The following is a 25,589-nucleotide window of genomic DNA, read 5'->3' as shown; positions in this document are numbered from 1 at the left end:
CCGCCGAGCTTGGGCTCATGTTGTTGGTTTGGCTATGAGCTTTGTTTTATAACAACACACATTTAAAGTTTTCATAGTACCTAATATTGCAAAACCTACAGCCGATAAAGAGTCGCAAGCATGAAAATGCGATGAACGAGAACGAGCGGGTAGATTGTGGCCAGGTGGCCAGGTGGCCTGGTGGCCTGCTGAAGAGTTTGTCATAATAGCGTTAATTCTATTTTCACCCAATTTTTTTTCAAAATGGAGAGGTCAATTCCCCCAGTAAAAATGAAGATGACATCATAAAAAATTCTTCAAACAGAAATTAGATTGATCATATCAACAAATATTTAAAATTGGTGGCAAATTTTGCGTCTAAAGTAAAACAGATAAATAGACAGGAATATACTTTGTTTGAAAAATAAATTGGTACTTTTAAGCAAATGCTTGCATCTAGATCAAATCATCAAATAAATCTTATAGTTATATAGCAGTTTCTTTTTCTATTTTAACACCAGGTGTCAACCTTGCGCGTAGCTATGGAGATCGTTAAGCTTCAAACGATTTGCAGGTGGACCTGTCCACATGTTACTGTTTTGTTGCACAAGTTGTTTTGGCAAAAGACGTTATGATGTGTGGTAGCCTACAAACTAACTCATGACCGGCCGCTAAAATTGATAACTCAAAAACTTTCGCCTAGTTTGCGGTATATGGTGAAATTTTTCAGTGATGAAAGTCAATTCGCAAACAGAAATAGTTATTTAGCTATTCTGAAAGTGAAATCCCTAGAGTTTAAAGTAGCTCTTAGAAATACTCAGAAGATTTCTGGGTCAAGTGCAGAAAAGCATAACCAGATGACATTAGGTGGGTAGCATAGGAATTTCTTTACACAGTAAGAAGATAGGTTTCCTACTTTTTATTTTACAGCGCTTTGAAGCCTAAGCATTACCGGTAGTTTTGTTCGACATGAGGTCACGTTACGTGGTTAGCGTATACAGCATGACGTTAAATGCATAGAAGTTTTCATGGTATCTGCAGCGCGTTATAAATGTTATTTTGACTTGCATTCTAAGCAAAGTTTAGAAAATAGACTAGCAGTTAATATAAACCGAATTAATTTTTGTTACACGCGCTGCAAGTATCACGCAAACTCTTACCCTTTTTATATCGCATGCTTCGCTGAACACGTCTCTAAACATCATATCAAACAAGTCCAGTGCGTAAAATTTAAACCGCTGTGAAATAAGAACTAGGAAATATATTTTTGATAGTTTTTCTAGTTTAAGTCTTTAACTTTAGTTTTTTTTGTGTAAAGGAATTCATATGCCCTTTACCTGAGTGAAATCATGTCCATGTCCAAATCATTACCATGATTACGTTTCATGCTTTTTGAATTTTTTTGATGCCAAATGCTTTTTTTGGTAGAACTGGAACTTGCTTTGTTGGTTGGAACCATATCTTAAAATTAATTATTATAGCTTTTATAAACGCTGAATCTTCTTCATTACTTCAGCTTGACTATCACTAAGCTTTGGACAGAAAGTGATAGAATATCTCCATTCAATAATTAGATGTTTATTTTGCATGAAGTTAAAAATCTGATGAAAATTCACTTAAAATATAAGTGTGTGGTGTAGAAGAGACATAAAAATGCTACTGAATGGTTTGAAATATTATGTGTGTGGGGAAAAGGGGAAGTTTACTTAAAAAACTTTGCTTATTGGGGAATAATGTCAGTTAATTTTTGAACGCATTTTGTTTTTACTGTTATTACCAATTTGCCATTACATGACTTATAAGCTGTTGAATGATATGTTTTGTCATTCAAAGCTGATTCTTCATTGATCGTTTAAGTAATGAACAAATGAAATTGTTGAATAGAAGGTGCTCAAATTTGGAACTAAGAATTTTATGAACTTGTAGTCAACATATTGGTGGCATGTTATTGGACTTACCAGTTTCTGCGAATTATGCATTATAATGGTTTATTTGTTTACAGAAAAGCTTTCGATCTTAGACACTGTGATTGTCATCTAGCACAAGTTGTTAACACCTGAAGGTGTAGTTTCGCTGCTCACTGTTTTGAGTTGTGGCATGTCAGCTTGGATTTGGGCTGTAGTTGGTTATCTACTCATCCATTTAGTTGTGTTTGGCATAATCACTGCTCCACGATGGCTTCGACGCTAACTAATGTGGCTTTATCCACCATTCGAATGCCGCATGCATCTTATTATGGTGACATAAATAGCAACAATCCAGTAGTATCAGCTGCAGAAAAAGAAATAAAAGAAGTTTTGTCATATTTTTCAAAATCGAAATCTTCTAAAAAGAATGACGAAGCATCTTCAAGGGGGTATAATATTTTTATTGCATTCTTTTTGTTATTATTAATAACTGTTACATCACATCTTGTAACAATCATTTACTTTGTTGATTAGGTCCAATTGGCTCTTTGATATCTGGAACAAATTTGAACCTCGACTTCCCACCAATCTTTTTTACAAAAAATTAGTTGATGTTGGCGACTACTTGCGTGAGCATGGTGCAAATGATGTGGCAAATCGTCAGTGTTATCAAAGGTATCTTATGACCAGATACCAAGCAAAAGCACCACAAGGTGATGATGTCCATGAGTACAGAAAAATCTTCTTTGATGAGAAGCAATCTCAAGATGACATCATTTTAACATCCAAAGCTTTATTGGTAACCTCGTTAAAGAAGACTTTATTAAACATTGAATGAAGCAAAAATTAACCTAATATTTTCGCTTTATCGGATTGCCATTTTGTGATTCACTCCCTATAATAAGCTCTTTATATGGAAAAATATAAGTTAACGAAAAAGATGTCTTAGCCTAAACTTTTTATTTTCCTTAGGGGATGTACATGTGTGAATATAACAGCATACACTTCCGTGATCCTAATCTTCTGGCATTGGAGTCAGTAGCGCAATGTCTAAGCATTCTTCATGGCATTCGGACATTTATGCAATGTCTTATGAGCTATGAGTCTTTTTTCTGGATCGTATACAATTGCACAATCACTATTTATAGAATATGTAGGGTGTTAATGTGTTCTGGAAATTCACCTAAGGTAAACCTTCTCAATCATTTTTTTAAAGCTTGTTTAACTTTTGACAAATTTCATTATAATTTCCTCACATTTATCATTCATGATCAATTGTTTACCTTCATGTGTGACTGGAATACTATGTTTTGTCTCGTAACTAAGGCTTTGGAGTTTTTGCTCTGGGCTGCGATGTGTTTGGAGACATCCATTCCTCTCCTCGGGGTCAAGTATTTGACATGGAGGGTGACGTTGTATTCTGCGATATGTCTGGCATATTACGATTGCAAAGCTGGCCATCACGCTGAGGTAGGACGTGGCTGCAATTTTGATTATTTATTAATGTTTGTTAAAGAAGTCTGGAACATCAATGGTTTTAGCAAAGAAGTTGATGAAGAGATCGTGTTACTTTGGCAGCTAATAAAGTAATACAACTACCAAGTCATTTAAATGGAACTTTTATAAACAATAGAAGCTCATGCATTAATGTCACTGTCCATAAATCAGTATTTCTGACAACGCAAAATAACCTAACTGGTCTCGACAAAATCCCTCTGTAGTATCAATAATATCAATTTTAAATACCAACCTTGGACATCTCAAAGTTAATTGACGGGTCCTTTTAGCTAGTGAGCCACCACTGTATTCTGTATGTATATTTATACTGTTTTTGTTCTTATTTGCTTTACCGTAGTTATCGTAACTTTTATTATGTGTTCATCATCTTCTCTAACTATTATCATTTCTGTTTATGAAATAATTGTGCCAGCCTACATCTTGAATCATTATAGATTTAATCATATACATAATTTTACTGTGAAAATATTTCCTATTAAGGCTTTTGCTCGTCGTGGTTTAAGCAAGCTTCAGGAATTGAGCGAACTTGAGAAACTGAGTGATAGTGTGGAAAATCCTGAAACCCCGTTTATATTCAGACAGGTTGATATTTTTCTGAAGGAATGTTGTCACTGTTCAGCTTCATCTTGTGAAATATTCTACATAAACCTTAAAACGTTTCTTCTTTTGCTTTTGAATCTTTGAAGAAAGGTAAACCATGACTTATTATGATGAAACAAACAAATGTTTCACAGGCGACTGCGAAAATGGCATCTATGGTTTTCAAACGAAGCGTTTATGAAACCCGAAGAAAACCAAAAGGTTATTTGAGGCCAAAGATGAGAAACAATTTAAAAGAAGCTTCTCAGGTTTAACGTATTTCTGTATAAGATAAAAGCAAACTCTATGTTTAAACAAGTACTTTGTTGCTGTGAAAGGTTTATTTTCAGTGCCGGCTTGCCCCAAACCAAAGTAGTTCATCCAAATGTTTACATTTTGTACTTAGCATTTGGTAGTAATAAAACCAGTATTAATCGTGTACCGTGCTGTCATAGTTATCATGGCCAAGAACGTTGTCGGAGAGGTTACTCAGCGAAATGTTTGAAGGGGGTGCGGCTCAGTTCTTGGCAATTCTTGAAGCTCTTTCTAGTTCGAATCGAAGAACTTTACAGAATGCTCCGGCCTCATCAGACGCTGAAATGGTTGATGTCACGGCGGAGCTTTTCTTTGCAGGAAAGGAAATAATCGCAGGTTTGTAATACATAGAAATCACAGCCTGTTTTGAGGTAGCTATTCATGGAGATATGTTCAGGTAATGTGTGTCATTTTTCAAATTTTTTTGTGAAATGTGACCTAAGTGAAACGTGCTGTTTAAAACGTGATTACAAATTGTGTTTTTAAATGAGATACCTGTTTGCAATTAATTAAGCTGATTTACTGCTATTAACTGTCATAATTTTAAAATAGTCTTGACAATAGTCTTTACTGTAATGACATGATTATGGTACTGGTATCGACTTACAAAAAAGTTGTGAATTAATAATAAGGTGGCGGTGGAAATAAGAGTTACATGGCCAGCGGTGCGGACCACTCTGTCCTGGCTGGAGTCCGCCATGATAAATCTTTGGTTGAAATGGCTGGTGAAGGTATGATCACGAAAGTGCTTATTTATACTGCTCTTCGTAGATGATACTCGCGTCATCGAACATAGTTAACAATGACATGCGTATGTTTTCATTGTTCCCTACATTTAGGTACTGATGGCGTTACTCTCAGTAGTGTTGTTCGTTTTATCAAACTTGCATTTTGTTACGAACAGTGGTCTACGTTCAACACTCTGCTGGACTGTGCACTCATCTATATTAAGGTTTTTGCAAGATATATTTAAGTCACTGTAGTAATACAACCTATTTATTACAACACTAACAGACCTTGTGTAATCATACCAACATTATTATTGGCTAATTTAAAAGTGGTTTCTACAAAAAAATTTAACAACGGAAGACTTGGCGAGACATAAAACAGACGGCGTAAGCAAGCTTTTGTTATGCGGTTCTGTTATTTCAGAAATCAGGGGAGAGTCTGGCAAAAGAGAGTGATAGTGAACACAGCGGCACCGAGCTCTGTCTCGCGTTGTTGCTCGTCATGGAGCGAGTTGCTCGTGCTCGATCACAAAAGCGGGGTCAAACCTTGACTAGCACTTCAATGATATTTTCTGCCGAAGATCATGACGTCACAGCCCCCCCTACTCAAGCGAACACATCAGTAACTTTTTTTTTGAATATATTTACCGATATGCTATTGGAAAATGTTATATATCTCCTTAACTTGTTGCGTACTCACTGCTCATGGCTTAGGTAGTTATATTCCACCAACAACTTAACTCTATCATATCTTTACTAACGTCAAAATCTTTAGATAGATGAAAGTGATGTGTTTTATTAAAGTCTGAGTTATGGCTACACTTGTGAGAGCAAATCCATTTCATTAAAGCTAAATCCCATGCAGAATGTTTGATTGTTGTATGTCTGGAAATGTTACCAGAACTAGGAACTGATACTCAAACTGTGCAGGGTTCGATAAGGTCCATACAAATCAGTGACGATCTGGTTAATTTGGCTGAAACCGTTCTCTATTGTGTCAATGATGCGACTTTCTTTGCACCGCAAGGTCTTGATGGCGATGCTCTCATTGACAGGTTATTATTGTACCTAGCAAGCCCTTTTCCTGCTCTGAATCATCTCATTTTCTGGCAATTAACTCTTCCCGCTTCCTCATACAGAGATATGATAGTGGATGCAACTATGCTGCTGTGGCAAAAATGCAAGCAAATGTTCGGAAGATTACAGTTTGGCTCTCAAACAGACATGACTACTGCACTGCAACGCACAGGAAACCCAGGAAAGGTGATCGACAGTGAAATTGTTGTTCTGACTGTTTGAATAATTAAGAGCAATATTGCAAAGTTACAGAGAGCAATGAACACTTTGAGTTTTCTCATATTTTTTATCTTTCAATAAACATCTGTAGAAATAGTCTGCAGCATTTTAGATATTTGATTTCTGCAAATGTGTTCTTACTTTCTATTCTAGTGGCTTCATTTATTGTCCATTGTACATTCTGCATTTGTATGGGCTGGAATAGCTTCAGTTGATCCTGCACTGATGGCTGAGGTCTGTTTGCGTCTCGCACTTGCCTTGGAAAGTATGGCGTCAACTGATGCGCAAAGTGAGTGGTTAGGATTAGAATTGGTACTGATAATTGTGTAAATGCAAATATCAGTAGAAATAACTTCACATGGTGTATAGAGGAAGCCGCAGATGGAGCTTAGCTTTGGTTTAGTTTAGCTCTGCCTTTTAAATTTGACCTCATTTATCAATCACTAGTTGAAATTAGTTAATTTTTTGATGTGATGCCGTGGTGATTATTTTTATAATTCAGGTTCACACTTCGGCAATGATATAGGGGAAGGTTCGAGGTTGTCACTTTATTCAACGGCACAAGCCTCGCCAAACGGTCAACTCAACAGCGGCCTCCATGTGTTGAAAGAGGGCCTCAGAGAGATATCGATGGGTCGTTCGAACACGGCAACAAACAACGCGCAGCACGTTGCCGACATAATGTGGATAAATAAGTCTGACCAGGTTAGGGTCTTTTTTGTCCGTAACTTATTAGTTGTAAGCACAAAGTGCCATGAAGTTTATCGACCACTACTACTTTGTTCTTGTTGGGATTATGATTTTTTTCGGCCTGATGTAACGATTTCACACATTTCATTTCGAGACTACAACTACAGGCAAGCGTGCTGGCAAAACTGTAATGTTTTTTTGTGTTGATCACTTTGTGCAACGCTGACCAAATGTGCGATGTGTGGGCTATATGAATAGGTGTAATGGCTTTTCATTTGTCTAAATAAATTTATTTTAAACTTTCTTTTCTGCTAAGTTTTTGCTTGACATGATTTGAAGTTTATTTGTTGTATTTCCTTTTAGTTTTGAATGAAACAGCAAAATTTCAAAAGGCCCACTTTTCCCGCCAGCAAGTTACTTTAACATTTAGTTTACAAACATTAGTTATATACAATTGCAAATGTTTTCGATTATTAAAATATAAGTGCCAACATGATTGGTGTACCTTTAGGTCGTGGATAACATGATGTCGATGTCAGACACATTAATCTGTGACCTGCACGTTGAGATGTTGGTGGTACATCATAGGATTGCGTTGAAGTTGGTGGATCAATCAGTAAACACGTCGCGGAAACAAGCAGTTCCAAATACAAGCACGATTGGTGGTTCAACCAGCAGATTCACATCGATGTAAGTTGCCATTAATGCGTTTTGGTTCTGCACTTTTTTCATTTTCATCTCGATTTTTTTCTTCTCGAACACTGGGAAAAATAAAAACACAGAAATGCTCTTGCAAAATCTGTGCTATTAAGCTCGATCAGGTTTCGAGTGATGAAAAATCATTGCCGAGTTTAAGTTGAGCAAAAACTTATCTCAGCCCCAGGATAAAGGTTCTGACACTAAACCACAAAGATTGTCACATAGCATGCCATTACACATATAAAGTTGCAAAGATATTACAAGAAGGCCTTGGATTTAGGGAGGCAACTGTGCTCACTGAAGCGAATGTAAAAGAATTGGTCGGAGGCTCGCTCCTGTCGAGAGCAATCTTCTTCATGCAGAAAGCAGATCAACTTCCTTTGGGAGATCCCAAAATTGAGAAATTATTGACCCAAGCTGCAGCGACTATTCAAAAAGCACAAAAAGAAGAGAAAAGGTTTGATATACGTGTTTGGGTTTGTCTGTACATGTTGCTACGAGTAGAAGCAAAGCAGCTAAATTGGTAGAAAATATTTCTGGTTTACAATTTTTATTGTTTCTAAAGTTTTGTTTCTTCTGCGAATGATGTTTAACTCAGGAATCAAAGTATTATTGGTTTTCATTTCTTTTATCAGATTGTTTGAAGACAGTTGGCTCCGCTTGAACAATCCCTACCACGGCGTTGACCACGCCCACGTACCGCCCCCTCCCATCTTGCTCTCGAGGTCAGACACAACGATGACTTTTAAGCCCGCCCCCTTTGAACCAGACTCATCCCAGGTCAGTGCTTTGCAATATTACAGAGTGCTGCTGTATGTTTCATTATTTGGCATAGAGCAGTGTTGACAAGGCTTGAATTTTTACAGTTTTGAATTAAATTTTATTAATCTGGCTTTTGACAGTCTATACCAGGGATGTCCAACCTTTTATTATAGTGGGCCGCATTGTCAGTTGAAATAATTCAATGGGCCGCAGAACCTATTAAATTTCAAGAAAAATGGGTACATAAAGTACATACTTTTGGAGTGAAAATGACTAGCGGGCCGCACTGTGGCCCGCGGACCGCAGGTTGGACATCCCTGGTCTATACAAACCTATAAAAGTGCAATTGTGTACAAACTTTGCTACATTGCAGGTAGCTTGGTATCGTATTTTTGGTAGATTGGCTGCTGGCCCCAATGTTAAAGTCAGGCTTAACGACTACTTTCTTCCAGGTATATTTAACTAGTTTTTAAGTTTAACTCTCTCTATTAAAATCTAACTTAATGCCAAAAAAGGTTTAAAGCATATCTAACTTCCGTACACATTGCCTACTTATGACAGTGGTACCACGTCAACCTATACTTCAATATAACATAGTATTCTGATCTATTTCATTTCTTTATTTTTGTATTAATGATTGCTAAGTTACAACTCCCATTGAAAATCTTGGTTCATGTCCAGGCACAGGAGAAGAGGTGCCAGCAAACAACGATTGCATCCTCAGGGTCAGCGGCTTGGAAGCCAACCAGAGGTATCTGTTCGCTGTGGCCGCTTATACCTCTGACGGAAAGTTGGTCGGCGGTTCCGTGGGAAAAACAGGACATTCCGTAGTTGCAAGCCATCCGCTTTCTATTCTGACAACATGGGGACATTTGGCACAGGTACGGACCAAAATGTGGTTATTAATTGGACTTGGTTTTGATTTAAAATGTTAATGTCCACCATGCAGTCCCCGGTACTCAATTTGTGTCAAGTTAAAATGATAAACCTATCGCGTAACACTTTTGCCTGAAAATCGTTGCCGGCATGGTGGTAATTCTAAACTTACTTCACTTTCACAGCTGCTACTACAGTAGAACTCGCCTATATCGACTTCGGCTATATCGACAGTTCGCCAGATCATTTTGTTCGTTTATAGAGACAGTTGTAGGTCTTCTTTTCACTCCGGGACGTAATCCCACTTACGACTTTATGACGTTATCAGATGACGGTTTAGGTTGCCTAGTCGTATTTGACGTAATTACCGTCGAAATATTCGTCTTACATTCGCTAACAAAAATTCAGCAACATGTGTTGAACAAAGTTGTCGCAAAAACAAAACAGAAAAAATTAGCTATTTTTTTGCAAGGAAGTAAATACTGCACTGTACCTTACTGTAGTAACGCTATATTGCTCCGCATCAGTACCGTCTGCGTGCGTATTACGTGTAAATACAACTACCATTGTTTTTCACGATCTTGTTTGTGTTGTTCTTTGTCGTAGTGTACGCGGAAACATAAGATTAAGCGGCAGTGCTGATTGGAGTACACATTTAACCCTTACCAGGCCCTTACATTGAACTAAAACCGGAATTTCGGAACAATTTTTATTAATTCGTCTATATCGACACTTTTTCTTCATCCCCTTGAGGTATCGATATACGCGAATTCTACTGTACTACCACGCATGCCAATTACGTGTTCCTTAGTATGTACCAAAAAACTTATATTTTCTGGTTCGCTGTGTCATTGTTCCTTTTGTGGTTGCAGATTAGCTACAAGCTTGGTGCACTAAAATTATCCGAACAAGCTTGTACGGTCTTGTGGGATCATTTCGTTGTGAAACCGACAGAACCTCCGAAAGAAATCTGGACAAGTACATCAAGAAGCGATTTCCAACTCACCACCCATCATCTCAGTCATGACATTGCTTCAGAGACCTCACCTGTTTTGCTGCGTCATGCTTTGACGTCAGTTTTTGTCGCCGTTGACGCAGCAGTTCAGGATGGCCGTCTCTACTGTGATCAGCTATCGGACAGTGGACCTCTGCTACCCGGTGAGTAAAAACTTATGGAATGTTACCCTGTGTTTGCTGTTTGTTCAACTCAAAGAATTGGTATTTTTCAGGCCAAATTGCGCGGCTGCTTGAATGCGAGCGGCTGTTGGTTGCCATGGAGATAGCAGGGTGGTTAAATGATGCATCGTCGTTACTGCAGGCCGTTGTTCAATGTTATGGCCTCATTGCACCAATAATACAAGCCGACATTTCGTCTTTGCCAGTTTTGCAGGTGAGTGGTGTTCATAAGAAAACGCAAGCTTTATTACTTCGTTATTACTGCAGAATATGCTGTATTAAAAAAGTTATAGGAAAACTTACAATGACTGAAATAGCTCACTGTATTGGCATATCGTTACCTACTATATGCCAATAGATTTAATGATGTACCGCTCATTTTAAAAGAGAGAGAGAGAGATAAGCGATAAAGATATAGAATTGCCTGCAATAATGTATGTAGGATTGGTAAATTTCAACTCTATATTCGCAGGTTGCCGGTTGCTGTCATTCAGCGCTGCAGGAAATCAGCAACGTGTTAAAACAAAAAAGATCGACGGCGGTCACTGAATCACTTCATCACATGATTGCAGTTCTCACGAATTACATCGCTAAGGTGGGCTGCCAGTCAGCAACAACTGGATTGAGTTTTTCTGCCTTTGCCTTGTGGTCTGCTTCGTGTCTTATTTGCTCTCGTAGGCTCAGTCTTTGATTTGTTTGTCGAGTTCTATGTGTCAGTTATATTTTCATATTGTTTTATGTATGTTGTTAAACGCCGATATTCTCAATAAAATTCACGCAGTTCTCGAAGGCTCATGGCAAGTCCCAAGTTGCTCTCTCTACAATCGATAACGGAAAGCAACTTCTTCGAGCTGACCAGGGGAGTGGAGGAGGCGGGGAAGTCCCAGAAGAACCACCAAGCACCAGCCTTAAAAGGAACAATAAGTAAGAACATGAAAGTTTTATGAATTGGGCAGCATTTAGTTGGTGGGACCCAATACCTTGCCTCTTATTTATCTTCACCCCCACAGATCTCGCAAGGTCCCTCCTCCAGTTGAGGTCATTTCAAATCTGGAGCTTGCAGCTTTGGAGGGAAGATTGGCCGAACTGGCACGAGAGAATCGAGCCGCTGATGAGCTGACTGGCTCTGAAGATCCGAGCCAGGTTCTTGCTCGCCTTTCCAAGATGAAGCCAATTGTCGCGTATCGAGAGTTGGGGAAATTCAGACGACGAACCAGATTCCTGGAGTTCTTCGTGTTTGTAAGTCAATGTTTTTCACATGTTGTTTAAATAGAAACATGTCTTTATGTAAAACATTCTGCTGAAGTTCGTTCTTTTTTTTATTTCACGAAATAGTTTCAAACCATTTTTAGCATTTTTGACGACTTTATGTTTTCAAGTATCCCATTGAAACAGGTTCTACGAAAGGCGCTAAGACTCCACCAAATCGACCTCGGAATCGAATGGTCAAATGAAGTTCTCTCCCACCTGCACAAGAGGAACGATGTGCTCTCCATCAATAATACGCTTGTATCTAAGCAACCGGGAGGTGTCGCTGTAAGGGGCGAAGAAGCGAGAAAGTATGCGGCCGCTGTTGCTGAGTACTCGAAAGATCCGAAGAAAAACAAGAAAAACGCGGCAATCAAGTCCAAGCAGAAGTGGGTGCTGGTATTTGGATGTGGTTGAAGATATTCATAGATCTATCTCGTGTTGAATATCTCCCTTAATTTTCTTCTTAAGATGTTGAAAATTTTAACCTAATTTTGTAATTTACTTGTAGCTGTTTTTTTTCATCTGTTCATCCTTTTTAAAGTCTCCATTACGTAATAAAATATACATAAGAAATTTTGATTGCTACACTTAGTGCTTGTGTTGGCTTGAAAAACTTAACCCTTTCTGTGACCTATATAATTGTTGCACATAGAAGGTGGTGCACTTGCGTGGGTTGGCTTATTTTGCTTCGTATACCAGGGAAAAGCAGAAGAAATTTTTAAGAAGGAAAAGCGGAGCAATAGCGAGCAACGAGGAGCAAGAGGAGCGTGAAAAGCGAGCTCTCTTCACACTCGAGAAAAACCTCTTGAATTTCTACAGGAACGGACTTAAACGAAAGAGGCTTAAAAAGGTTTCGTATCTTGTTCATTTCGAAGATTAAAAAAATAATTCAACTGACGTTTATCCTACAAGAATAAATCGTTTTAGTTTGTTAAATCTGAGTTTGTTTTGACGTAAGTGAGTTTTTTTATGACATTGGTTTAGTTTTTTTGTTAAACTTTGTTAAATTTTTTTTAGTTTAATTTTTTTAGTTCAAGGGCAGTAGATAAACAGCGCCTGTCCAAGGTTTAACTAGTGACCAAATATCTGCTAAACTTGTTGTTGAAATGTCCGCTAATTTCCTTTAACTTCTCACGTTATGACCAAGATAACAACCGAAGAGATGACCTGGCGTGCAGAATTTAACCACTTGGTGGGGCTGCTGCATTATAACGTGTTTCTGGGCAAGATAAAAGGACGGAACCAACTTCGTGGCGCGAAAGTGCCCACTTCTGGAATGTTCTATTCCCTCGATCAAGTGAGTGCTTCTGAAAATTAAACTTAAAGATTCTAGGACTTTTTTGATAAAAATATCCCGTGGCTGGAGTTAATGTCAACATTTCGGTCTGGTAAAATAATGAAACTTACATCTGTAAGTATTACACCATGAGTCGGTCTCGCAGCCTGTTGTTAAAGATAGCCGGGTAGGTAAGGAGAATTGGCATGCGAAAGTTGATCTTAGCTTATTACAGTTTGATTGAAGTTAGATTTCGGTTAGGTTTAGGTTACTGTCCTGTGAATTGAACTGTACTGTACTGTCCGTTTAATTAGGTTAATAAGATACTGATAGAATAGCTTTGAGCGAATTATTTTTTCCTGGTGAAATAGTGACAGCCTAAAAATAAACCTTTTATTTTATGATGTTTATTTTTATTGTTTACGGACTTTATTACTTCAAGACTCATGTCTTAACAGGAATGGTGGTCTTATGAGACCAGTGGTACGTTAGTGGTTGGCTGGAACGACGGCACGCGCCAAACTGGTGACCCAAACACGTCAGATGGACAGGATGACCATATTAGGGCATTAGAGAAAGCTGCTTACCTTGCCGTCACCACGTCACTGGGTTTATATTCTTTTACGATTTTATCCTGTTTATTTTCTTTGTTCTGTTTGGTTAATAGTTTTTTTAGTGGGATTTGTCTTTCTTGTTGTTATGAAATAATCCTTACATAAAGGACACCTTATTGATAAGGAATTAACAATAACTTGTATGACATAATCATGACGTAATCCTGAAATAAACAGTAGTTAAATATTCACAACATCTTGACTTCTTTTTTGTCATTTTATTTTAAATGTTCAATTGTTATTTCTATGTTAATAATATTCTTTTAAAAAAAAGTTGCCGAGCCCATTCCACCACCCGTCCATCGAACCCCAGATGAATTGGGAACAAAAGGGTTTGAGACCCCCCGGACCCAACACACAAATTCCCCTATTTCCATTATGTCGATGCACACCGTGGATCCAGAGGTGGCAGCTGTACAGTCTCCTGCTATTATGGATACCCTAAAGGTCCCAAGCTGTACAGAACACTTGAATAATACAATAACATATTAAAGCCGGGATTAAAAGACCATATTAATGGATGTTTGGTTTGTTTCAAAGGTTTCAATGTTGAGTTTTCAACGCGCTCTTGTGCTGGCTCATCGGGGCAAACATTGGTCTTTGCTACAGAACGTGGCTAGGTCGCTTTACTCATGTCTGATGGTCATGCTCCAGTGCACTTCGGATGAGGGAGAATCTGTTTTTAACGTCAATCAACTTAGGTAAAATCAAAAATATTTTGCAGCCATACATTTTGTTTGTTTATTCCGGAAATTTCAATGTTTTCTGAGGTCCTATTTTCTGTGCAATATAGTTTTTCTTAATTGCGTAAGAGTTTCAAAATTTGCGATAATATTTTTTGGTGGAACCAAAACAAACCGAAAATTTTCTCGCAAAAATAATTTTTCTCAGCAATGGTGTGAAAGAATTCGAGCAGAAAACAATTTCTTTCTGCATTAGATCGTTAGTGTGGAAAGCTGTGAGCACAGCAGCTGATTTATTAATGGACATGGTACTGGAAAGCCAAGAAAAAAGCACCAGTGACGAGTGGCCAGTGCAGAGCGTCACTGGGGACGCAACAGATGTCAAGGGAGGATCATCCCTGAAGTTTGAGGAGCACTTGGACGACTCGACCAGTATCGACCCAATTTTGATCAAGAAAATTGCTTTCCAAGCGATTCAACTTCTACATTTTGAGACCAGGTACTGAGTTGTCTGTAAAATAAGAACTTCAGTCACGCAAAGAACACTGCTTCTCACGTTCTCATCAGCCCTCTTAAACGCTGTCATTCTATATGTATTGTGTACACCAAGTGCTGTCTTCTTGTAGTGAATGTACCTTCAAGTTTTGGGAATTTAATATTTGCGCAGTTTGACAAACCCTAACAGCACTATATCTTTTACTTCATCCCATAAATGTTATTCAGCTGTTTTATGAAGTAATGCTGTTCGATAAGATGACACTTCAATTGAAACTCCTCATGTATAAGCAATAAACCTTGCTTTCATAGATGGGAGCAATTGATCGATCTCTGCCTGAGATTTTCAGCAATAAGCCACGACCGGTACCTCGACGCGGTCGCCCCCGTCCTTATCCACGCCCAGTCTAAGATCAACGCCCGAATCTCGTCGTACGATGGCGAGAACCACCCCCAGAGACATTTTATTGAAGCTGCGACTCAGATTAATAAAAAAAAAGTGTCAAACCGGTGGGTGGTCTTATAGCTCTGGCTCGTGTGGTTACGACTACGTTGTTAGTATTTACTAGATCTTTTCAAATGTTCGCGCAAAAAATTGTGCGCCATTGCGCTTTATTCTACGAGTTTTACAAAATGTTTGTTCGTTTCTGATATTTAACGAAATGACACGACAGTCTCATTGCCCGAGTCTAAGAGTACTTACGAGAACATTTTGCAGATTCTCAAAATCCACCTTTTCTCTTCACAGTATGGTAATATAGAGTTATACGAATCGAAAACACAGATACTCTTGCTCTGATCTTTATGCTTCCCATTCTCTTGCTCTTGCCAATATTCTGCTCCTAACACAGGGACTACCTCAAGTACATGTTGAAAGTGGGTGTGAATAGCAACGCCTCTTCACCAGTGGCTGTTGGAGGATTCATCGATCCTGCATCGCACGATGTCTATGGAGGAGGAAAGAGAGCTCTCGCGCTCTCCTCTGTTCCTTTTGATCCTGATCACAGGTTTGTGACATCATAATGAATTTGTTTTAAAAACGTTAAGAAGAGAAATACTTCGAGTGTTGTTTTAATTGAGTTGAGAAAAACAGTTAAATATGTAAAATTGGAATTTTGGGAAAAACATAATTGGAAATTTTTACGTTGGTTTAAATATTCATAGCATATCAACAGGTAAACAACAGTTTGTAAAACGTCAGCTACATTATACAATGTTTAGCATGGAGCAGTTGAGAGTGGCTGTGTCAAAGTCGCAGTACATATCTCGAGCCTTGCAGCATTCCAGGCGTCTCTTTGTCATCTACCTTGCCTCCCAGCATAACACTGTGATCCGGTCAAGGAAAGCAAGTGCAAAGTATGCTATGTTCATGCTGGAACTATTCTATCTTTTCATGATACACGTACATGATACATGATAACATGATACATACGTAAGCACCGAGCAGTCATGAAATGAAAACATTTTCCTGACCCTGTGCTAATCAAAGTTGATTGTCAAACTTAGGTAAATGGGTCAAAGCATTGCACTGTACTTGACAGAAGGTATACACGGCTGTAGCTTCTCATCACATCAGCATAGTACACGGACACACTCGTACATTGCCGATACTTAGTGATTGATTTTTTGCTCTTAGGCTGGGTTCATCCAGTTCTGTCGTTGAATTCACGATGAATCAGGGTGAACCACAATCCACAGCTCCTCCAGACATTACTAATTTCGACTTCACATCAACTTCCGTCCTGGAGACCGTCGCATCGTCCCAGCTTTCCACCGTGATCCAGTCATACAACAGGTACAAGGAGTAGTAGTAGGCTACTTGTCTTTCATTGCAAGATGCAAGTTTCTGTAATTGTCTCAACATGAAGTTTAGAACTTCATTTTTTTGAGCATTTAAACCAGCGGTTCCCAAACTTTTCTAAAACTTTTGCCTGGTGGACCCTTTGCAGTTATTTTGATAAATCGCGATTTTGGAAACCGCTGATTTAAACCAAGGAAATGATCACAAAAATATGTATGTGTTCATCATCAGTATGCTATTACTTGCCAATGCTAAAGAACCTCCATGTATTATACGATACAGGACCATAGAGTTGTTAGAATCGCATGGAGAGCGCGAATTAGTGGCACAAGCTTCCAATGAGGTCGCGTCGCTCTACTGGCATCAAGGAAATGTGAAAGCATCTCATAAGTGGTGGACGCATGCGCTTGATCAGGTAAGAACGTCTCTGTTTAACTTGTCCGGCTGAAGTTTTTAACTAAGCTACAAAAATCGATTTTAACCATCATTGGGTGCCTTAATCCACCTTGATGCCAAAGTTCGAGTGATCCCGTAACTAGAACCCTTTAATTTTTCAATTTTATTCAATACAAATGCCTTAATTGTCAAAGTTATCTGAAAATGTCGCAAATATTGACAAATCTTATTTTTGTACTGCTGTCTCTTGTGTAGTGGGATTATTCTGGTATACTGTATATGTACGGTATGCCTTCTCTCATGTTAAGGGTAACACAACGCATGTGTATGTGGAGAGTCGCTTTTGAAAGAAAAGTTTTGTTTTTCAGATATTCCGAGTCAAAGACAGTCTTGAGCACTGGAAGAAAACAATCAAAGACACGGATAATATTCCTGCCGAACTCCTTTCAAAATGTGGTATATGGGGATGTTTGCTTGCTATTTCTCTCTCATGCAGGATAGGTGGGTCTCTTTGGATTTACAGTCTCTCTTTTACGTTGTAACTTCTCTTAAGTTCTTTATCGTGGTCACTTTTATTAAAGTAGTTAGGAAACATTGCCCAGAAATATTGCGAGAATTGCCTGTCTTAATCCAAGGGTAAAGAACCCGATCTGATATGATCATATTTGATTTTCAGGAGAATTTACCGCTTCGGATGTTGCAACGAAGAAGAATTGCGCTCTCCTCGGAGCCGAATTAGTCCGAGCCATCTTTCGATCATCGCTTCCGCATCCGACGGCTGACTTCGATTACGCCTCCTATGAAATAATGCCGTCTAATGCCGAACCCTCACTTCAGACTGGATCTTCAAGATTAAAGTGAGTTATGTTTAGGTCTTACATCATAATAACTCCACGTCTTGTATGAGAAAATATTAAAGCAACTATTCCTAGATAACGGTAACATAGCTAACGTTTGAAGGTCTAATATAATCGTTGAAATTTAGATAGAAAGTGTTAATTTTAATGAGAAATGACAAAACGCTTTTTACTCTAAAACCACCACAGAGGCAAAGATTTATCAAAGCACGTCCAAGCCTACAGTTTATTGGACGGGATCGAACTCTTCTCTGATCGATTCAGATGCGATCTTCAGACCATGGTTGCCTCACTCCACTGGCTCTCTGATACTCTGGTTAGCTTCAAGTATTCCTTGCAGGCCCTTCCAGCCCTCGCTTTCTATCAGTACCTTGCAACCTTCTTATGCAGGCAAGTACCTGGGAGAGCTGCGTAAGCTGCACACCCAGTCCAGTTACTGAGATTATTTTTCTTGGTGGTTCCAGTTTCATGAATCCATGATACGTTTCAATAATAACTCATGATTTGCGTTAAACATCTATGTTGTAGTTCGATGTTGGTTGATTGACAGTTATGCGTTTTGTGTTTGCTATTTCCGACCTAGTAATTGTAAAACTAATACAGTCAAACAAGCTAATTCCAAGTGAAAGGTTGATGGTATTATAACGTGCATTTTATCATCTCGGCGTGCAAAATAACTCGAAATTTCAACCCGCAACCTTTTCAGGGATGTCCAACGCTCCGTCCAGTGCCGTTGTCTCAAACTCCAAGCTCTCATCGACCTCCGGATGTTCAAAGAAGCGACTTCGGACGCAATTTGTCTTCTTTATGGGGTCCGTTTGCCCCATTCTTCTGACGTGTCGTACTGCGCCCCCGAAACCCAGCCACCCACTGTGTCGTATGATTGCAGCAAGCCTGTCGATAACACTGAGAATTTAAAGGTTTGTTGGTGTTTCCATTTAATAAAATGATAATTAATTTTCAAAAATCTGAGAAATATTTTCCACGTTCGGTTTGATAATTTTTTTAAATTCGGTTCAAGATGAAAACATTGTGGGAGAAATTCATTGCGAACCATTTACCTACATTATTTGTTTATTGTTTTCTTTTTGTTTGTTTTGATAGTGATTTATTAAAATTTAGTTTAGGATCAATATATGTGGATCGTTTTCCCATGTCACTTGTTTTTGTGTTTTTGAATGTTGTTTTATTATTTTACATGTTTGCCTTTTTCTTTCCAGGCCATGGAAGTTCTCGCCAGCAAACGTGTCTCGAGCATTCTTGCGTCACAATACGGTCCTCACCTTACGTGTGAGGTCACGTTAGGTCAGGCGAGACTCCTGTTGCAATTGGCTGATTGCATTCCACGGTTGCCGCAGAAACCGACCTTACATGACCTCCAGTTTGTGTCGCCGGATGTGCAAGCCGAACTTAAACACAGGTTTGTAATTTCTCGTAAAGGTTTCATTTTTCCAGGTGGCACTTTGCAAGTTCAGACTCAAACCGAAATGAACAATAGACTAAAACCCATGGTGTTAAAAACTCTTTGATCTACTCGCAAAATTGAATAATGTCTCCGTGCTACGTGTATGTTTATTAATATTTCTTTGACGTAACCATGAGCAAAATGTTGGGGAGAGCGAGTTATGCGAAGCCAGAGTAAATGTACATTAAGTAGAGTCTCCACTCGAAACGTCTGCAATTAAAATGTCTGCATCTGCTCTGACTTCAGTTTTTTGCAAGTTTAATATCTTTGCATGATCAGTAACTCGAGCTCTCTTCATTTTTCCCGCCAACAGAACTTACAACAGAGCTCCCAGCATATCGCTTCCAGGTCCCGGAAGTCGGCGCTCGTCTTTTCACATGGCCGATGACGTCAGATCCAATTTTAGCGCCTTCTCGGCGGCCTCTACGTCAAAATACGTCAACAAGCTGTTCACCAATCGGGACCGGCCGGTGGGGCAACAGCTGCTGAAAGGTTTAATTTGAACGAAATTTGTTAGAGTTATGACACGGAGCTGCTTTTTAGGGGCCACCGGTCATACTTTTTTAATCTTCCAGTACGTTGCTTTATATTTTTTTATATGATATCTTGTGTACCTGTGCATTGTGAAAATTAATTATGTCCGTACGATTGGTTGTAAATTTTGTCACGTGCTTTTCCAGGCATGCTATTGGCTGTGGCAGAGAATCTTGCCTCCACCATGACAAAGACTTTCGGATCATCTTCTGAAGAACTGACGCCTTCCGAGCTCTGGCTGCTGGTTCACGGACATTGCTTGCAGTCCGAGATTCAACAACAGAGACAGGTGAGGCTGAAAAAGTTTAACTCCTCATGTATGTCCTGTTGTACTCTCGCTATTGGTGCTACTGTCATGTGATTGATTGATTGATTGTTAATTTCCTGCATATTTTATTTGTGATCAAATGTAGTTAATAAATCGTTTAATCAATTATCTACTTTCTAGACTAGGTTTATTAATCAGCTAATCTACTTTCCGTGCGTAGTATCTGCCGTTAAATATGTTTACTAGTTACTAGTTAACATCACTAAACAATAACTAGTAACATTAGTAACTAGTTGCTAGTTACTAGTTCATGTTTTTTATGAATATTTGTAAATATTACAAACATTACGGCAGCAGTTGTAGTTCTATTCCTGAAATTTGACTTATTCTGTAAACAGCGATTCACCAGAATTATATCACTTTAACCTGCTCATTTCAGCGACAAGATAAGATAAACACATAAGATCGTTTTTTTATATAAAAGTTTTGTTAAAAGTTCTCCGGGTAAACCCACCTGACCTTTATACAGCTGTCAACGTTGAGTGCCGCGCATGCGCACTCTGCACTGAAAGTGCTGAAAGATTCCAAGTTATTCGAGGAGCAAGCTCTCCACACAACGCGCAAGTTGAGGTCGGCTCTAAGGAAGAAGAGCGAAGAGTCCAAGACAGCAGGAAGCGATCATCGGAAACCGGATCCATATCAGGTTATCATTGCGCTTCACTTTGAGTTATAGACTCGGTGTTATTTCTGTAAAATGTATACCTGAAGATGTTTGTTATCCGAAGCTGCTAGATTACTATTAGTTTGATTTGGCCGAAAATTTCTATTTACAATGCAATGCTGTGGAAGAAGCAACAATTTGAACGTGCAATATCCTCCCTATATTTTTTTTACACTATGTTTCATAACCTAAGGATCTCGCTCATGCTTTATCACGCATAAGTTACCAAACATACTTTCCCAGGCTATGGAGCAAAATTACAGACGCCGCCTGAACGCAAGGCTTTGGCTCGATTGCCGTTACAGACTGTGCCAAGCGCTCGCAACCCAATTAAAAGGACTTGGAAAGGTAAGTCGCTTTATTTTCTTTGATATGACTTGATATACTGTAGTTACGTCATAATGTACTCATGTATTGAAGCAAGCTCCAGGCAAAAACTACATATAAGTGTTGATAAAAGCTTTGTCGAATAAATCGTTCTTCGCGCAGCATAGATGGCTCCTTATGGTTTGTATACAATTTACTCCGCGTAGAATTTTATCTGGTTATTTCCGAGTCAAAGTGCAAATTGATTTGGTTTCATCACCTGCCCTTGTAGATCGGCGATGACGCGTCAGAGAGCGCCGGGATTCTGGATCATTCTCAGGCCCAGCTCTACTGCGCTGAAGGACTCGCCGAGGCTGAAGCGTGCAGTGATGTGGAGATGCAAGCTCTTTTCCTCATCCTGGTAAGTTCATCTTCCCCTGGTCTTTGATAAGATTCGACTCCAAATGAACGGGTCTCATAAAGCGTAATTTTAAATTGGATCCATATTAATGGCAACTCGATTCAAACTGATTTAAACGGATGCTCAATGGTATTCTGATGTCTATGTTCTTACGTTTATATTCCTTTAAAGCTCTACAACGTTCAACAATTTTGCTTTCTCTTCCAGGGATCGGTCCTGGATGGAATCTCGAGCGATGAGAGCAAGCACATGCTGGAAGATGCTACGTCATCACTGGATGAGGAGACCGAGCTCTCATCCAAAGCAGTACTCGGCCTGGCTGAATGTACAACGAGGCTTGCCGATGTGCTTCTTCGCACTGGGAATATGACGGCGGCAGAGGTAGAGAGACTTCTCATAATTTTTATCATCTCTGGTCTTCATTTATTGTTCCTATTAAAATGTGATTCTACGTCCCATTTTGACTGCCTTGGAGGTCTTGTAAGAGGGTCTGTGGTGAGGACAATAATTAAATACATTCGTTTCACCGTCGCCAACCCATCTTAACTTAACCTAACCTAACCCATCTTGGGCTTCTACACCAAAAACCTAATTGTCTAAGTCATTTTTCACCATCCGTTTATGTTAACCTGATGTTTACGTTCATCAAAATTCGATTGTTTAAACCTTTTTTAACTTATTTGGGTTTACCCGCGCGTAGGCAGGTCCCAGGTGTTCTTTAATAAACTTCCATCTTCCAGGGTTTGGATTCCTACAGGAGCGCCCAGTCCGTCCTCTTGCTCAAAGCGATGAGGGAAGGGGCCACGATCGTCCACAACCAAGCCGCAGGAGACCTATCCTGCCCCTCCCTGCCCCTGCAGAACCTCTGTTCTTCCCACTTACAACTCCTAGCGCACATCAAGTTGAGAATGGCGCACTTTCTCATGCAGGTTGGTGCTTCTTTCGATCCGGGGCTTATTTGTCAGTTTTAACGCAGGGCACGCCACGGTCAGTTGAAATTTGATTTTCGGGAAGATTCTTCGTCATCGGTTGGGCATAGTTAAACTTTTCCCGCTTGATTCAGATTTTATTGTTTGACGTTTGGTGCTCAAAGACAATGGTCAAGTAACGGTTTCTGCTTTCTAAAGCAGATCATTATGTTGAAGAGCTTGCTTGTTGCATTCTCATGTTGAACGTTTGTTTCCAGGCTGTATCCAATGAATCTTTTGGGAATGATCAGCACGTGGTGGCGCAATTACTTAAGCAAGCACAACAACTTTGCTCGCAAGGTGGCGCCTTCGACCCGCAATTGCTAGCGGAAATTCATTTGAAGCTTGGAAGGGTAAAAATAATGATATCTGCCTCAGAAAGATGCTATAAAATTCCTTTTAGTTGAAAACCGTAATAAATTTTGCCGACTATTGTTAAGAAGTGCTGCTTTACCAGGTGCAGCGAATACGTCTCGGCACTGGGGCTGTTCCACTGAGCGAAATACTGGATTGTTTACGCGCAGCTGTGAAAATGTCAGAGACAAATGCCGGGGATTTCCCCAGTTTGAGACAAGCCCATTTGGAAATGGCTCTGCTTGATTTAGAGAACATTGAGATAAAGGTAAAAAAACTCGAACTCTCGTTGCTTAAACGACGATCTGTAGATTACCTAGGACATTTTGAAACCTCATTCAATTAAAGAAATTTATAAAAGCCAGGCAATATTACGTCATAACTCCGCTGGTCGTCCTAAATATCTTTGTTTTCTTTTAGTTCTCGAAAGTGACCCGACCTTCGACCGAGCTTGATCGAACCGTTTCCAATTTCTCCACGAAGAGAAAGTTTTCCCTGCCCGCCTTTGCACCTGGAACCAGGAGTTACTCCCTCGACGTTGGGGTCGTATCACAGCCTTTTGATATGACCCAGGGGAAATCCCGGGTTGCGAACGCCCTCTATGCAGCTTACCACGTAGCGCGGGGAATTCAAACTCGATCTTCGTTGCCTGGTAACCCACAGGTAATAATCGTTGCTAATGATGCAATAAGTAGCTTTAAAGTGGTACATCTCAAGAAATAAATGACGTTTCGGCTTTTAACATGCATCGCGTAACGTATATCTGACGTCATTGTTTTACAGGTGACGTCATTAACTTTTTCGACCGATGACAAATCCTCACTTCCAGACTTCGTCCTGGTCGATCTTTGCTCCGACCACGCCAAGCTACCGCCAGCTAGTGTGACGTCAGATGACGTTACAATGGATCCATTGTTGAACGCGGTCAGGAACCAGGCGTCGGGCATAAGTTGGATCCACGTTCTGATGTACAACGTCCTACTAAGCAGGTGTGCTGGTTAATTTCTTTCGTAAGATTGAATTCCATGAAGGCTTCAAGATGAATCAACAATAATGTGTCAGTTTCAGTGACTTTTTGCGGAGTTATCTCTAAAAACCTGCCAATGTCCTGTTGCTTCTTGCTTCTCATAATATCTTCTAATAATTTGTTTGATTTTCGTCGAAGAAAATCGAAACTTTCCAATCTACTCACAATCAATAACCTTGATGACGTCAATGAGAGACAAGCTGGGTCCGAAAGTGAAGGAAGAATGACGTCAAAAGAAGGTGTTTATTACGCAATAATTTTTGTTTGATTTGATTACGCTTTTATGCAATATAACTTTTAGATAATATAAAATATGTGTATACAGTTTATAAACCAAGTATACCTAATACTGTACTTATAGCATGTGAGACTTGCTGTATACCGTACTCGAATGACATAAAATATATAGTTTTATGCTGTTCTTATAATTACAGTGGTTTGGTCTGTTTAACTGTAAATTACCTTGGGCTTACAGATATTCAGGACAGCACAGTGAAAACGCCCATAAACAGCTCGGATATTCCTCGTCGTATGCTTGCTCTGCACGAATACCTCGGGCGTCTTCCACCATACTCTGCGGCTTGCCACCTACCCGTATTCCCGCAGGAAAAAGTTTTTTTCGCCGCCCAGTGGTACGAGAGTGAAAATTCTGACGCTGTTCAGTTTCTGTGGTGCATCCACCGTCCGAAGAAAACAGTGGAGTGTTCACGGTCGCAAGTTGGCGCTGAAGATTTAGAAAACATGACCCAGCAAGTTATTTCCCTTCAAAAGGTATTGTTTCGGATAATTATGTTTTGTCTATGCATTCAACACAGCAACTGTGTTAGTTCAATTTTCATTTCTTGTCTCAGAATTTGTTAAATTTATCAAGTAATTTAACTTTTTTACTGTACAACACATGAACTATACCGTGCAGGTTTTGCCACATATTCATATTCTGCGTGTATTATACTGTCACACCTGCTGTCGTAGAGCGAACTGATGTGTCTCAGCTTGATCCGGGTGATAGTAACAAGCGGGAAACACGAATGCCCTAGGATTGCGAAGTGGCTTAACTGATTGGGATTTTTTGGGTTTAAAAGGGGTGAGACAAATAGGTTGAACCGGAATTGACGTATTTCACCTCGTTTGCAGAGGACCGACGAATTCTTCGGCCGGAACCAACCCCCGCCCAAATCCAAACAACGCAGGAGGTCAAAAACCAAACTGGTACAAATCGATCCTCGCCTTGAGGACGACTGGAAGCACGTGATCACCCAGATCATTGACCTCTTGTCTGGCGGTCAAGACGAACCAATCACGCAGCTGCCTTTCGAGATCACCATGACAACCGCCCAAAGCGTCGTCGACCTCTTTACGATTGGCTGCTTCTTCGATGCGTCACATCCGCTTTATAAATGGATGGTCCAGCTTTTTAGCACATGCTAGATGACGTTTTTTGTATTCTTTTCATTTGAGATATATTTTTGAGATTTTGGAAGTTTTTTTAAATGTAATAATCCTTTTGATGTATTTTGAAGTAAACTGTTCTTTAAAAAAAATCGAAAGCAAATGGTCGCGGCAATTGGGTGAGACAGCCTTGTATGAGGAAGCTACATTTGTATTTCTTTAAATACATTTAGAACAC

The 25,589-nt window shown here is 39.5% G+C and overlaps 1 protein-coding gene across 1 annotated transcript; it reads left to right on the top strand.

Moving 5' to 3' along the window:
• Nucleotides 1-1,957: 1,957 nt before the first annotated feature.
• LOC143446238 (cilia- and flagella-associated protein 54-like) lies at nt 1,958-25,589 on the top strand. Its single transcript, XM_076945785.1, has 55 exons — nt 1,958-2,335; nt 2,421-2,685; nt 2,859-3,074; nt 3,213-3,356; nt 3,885-3,986; nt 4,139-4,252; nt 4,439-4,634; nt 4,931-5,029; nt 5,138-5,250; nt 5,451-5,648; nt 5,957-6,081; nt 6,166-6,289; nt 6,476-6,611; nt 6,825-7,027; nt 7,524-7,702; nt 7,992-8,168; nt 8,347-8,491; nt 8,847-8,925; nt 9,155-9,354; nt 10,222-10,507; nt 10,579-10,739; nt 10,998-11,120; nt 11,307-11,449; nt 11,536-11,764; nt 11,921-12,162; nt 12,476-12,626; nt 12,924-13,073; nt 13,511-13,661; nt 13,941-14,113; nt 14,207-14,367; nt 14,606-14,848; nt 15,157-15,354; nt 15,696-15,851; nt 16,066-16,200; nt 16,481-16,639; nt 16,928-17,060; nt 17,410-17,542; nt 17,718-17,898; nt 18,088-18,288; nt 18,605-18,818; nt 19,119-19,318; nt 19,677-19,855; nt 20,044-20,186; nt 20,695-20,868; nt 21,130-21,234; nt 21,485-21,613; nt 21,821-21,994; nt 22,354-22,542; nt 22,800-22,934; nt 23,039-23,203; nt 23,356-23,598; nt 23,719-23,924; nt 24,101-24,201; nt 24,438-24,733; nt 25,097-25,589. Exons 1-55 carry the CDS (start codon nt 2,154-2,156, stop codon nt 25,388-25,390), a joined length of 9,453 nt encoding a protein of 3,150 aa, XP_076801900.1. The 5' UTR covers nt 1,958-2,153; the 3' UTR covers nt 25,391-25,589.

The sequence above is a fragment of the Clavelina lepadiformis genome, chromosome 2 (assembly GCF_947623445.1).
Source record: "Clavelina lepadiformis chromosome 2, kaClaLepa1.1, whole genome shotgun sequence".
Taxonomy (NCBI): domain Eukaryota; kingdom Metazoa; phylum Chordata; class Ascidiacea; order Aplousobranchia; family Clavelinidae; genus Clavelina; species Clavelina lepadiformis.
Note: the sequence above shows the minus strand (reverse complement) of the source record. Positions and strands in the feature narration are given on the sequence as shown.

What these genes read in the sequence shown, in the direction of transcription:
- LOC143446238 (XM_076945785.1), top strand. Translation starts at nt 2,154, where the DNA reads ATGGCTTCGACGCTAACTAATGTGGCTTTATCCACCATTCGAATGCCG. An exon ending in TTGAACCAGACTCATCCCAG is followed by an intron (nt 8,492 to 8,846) that starts GTCAGTGCTTTG and finishes GCTACATTGCAG; the next exon opens with GTAGCTTGGTATCGTATTTT. An exon ending in TCCTGGAGTTCTTCGTGTTT is followed by an intron (nt 11,765 to 11,920) that starts GTAAGTCAATGT and finishes CCATTGAAACAG; the next exon opens with GTTCTACGAAAGGCGCTAAG.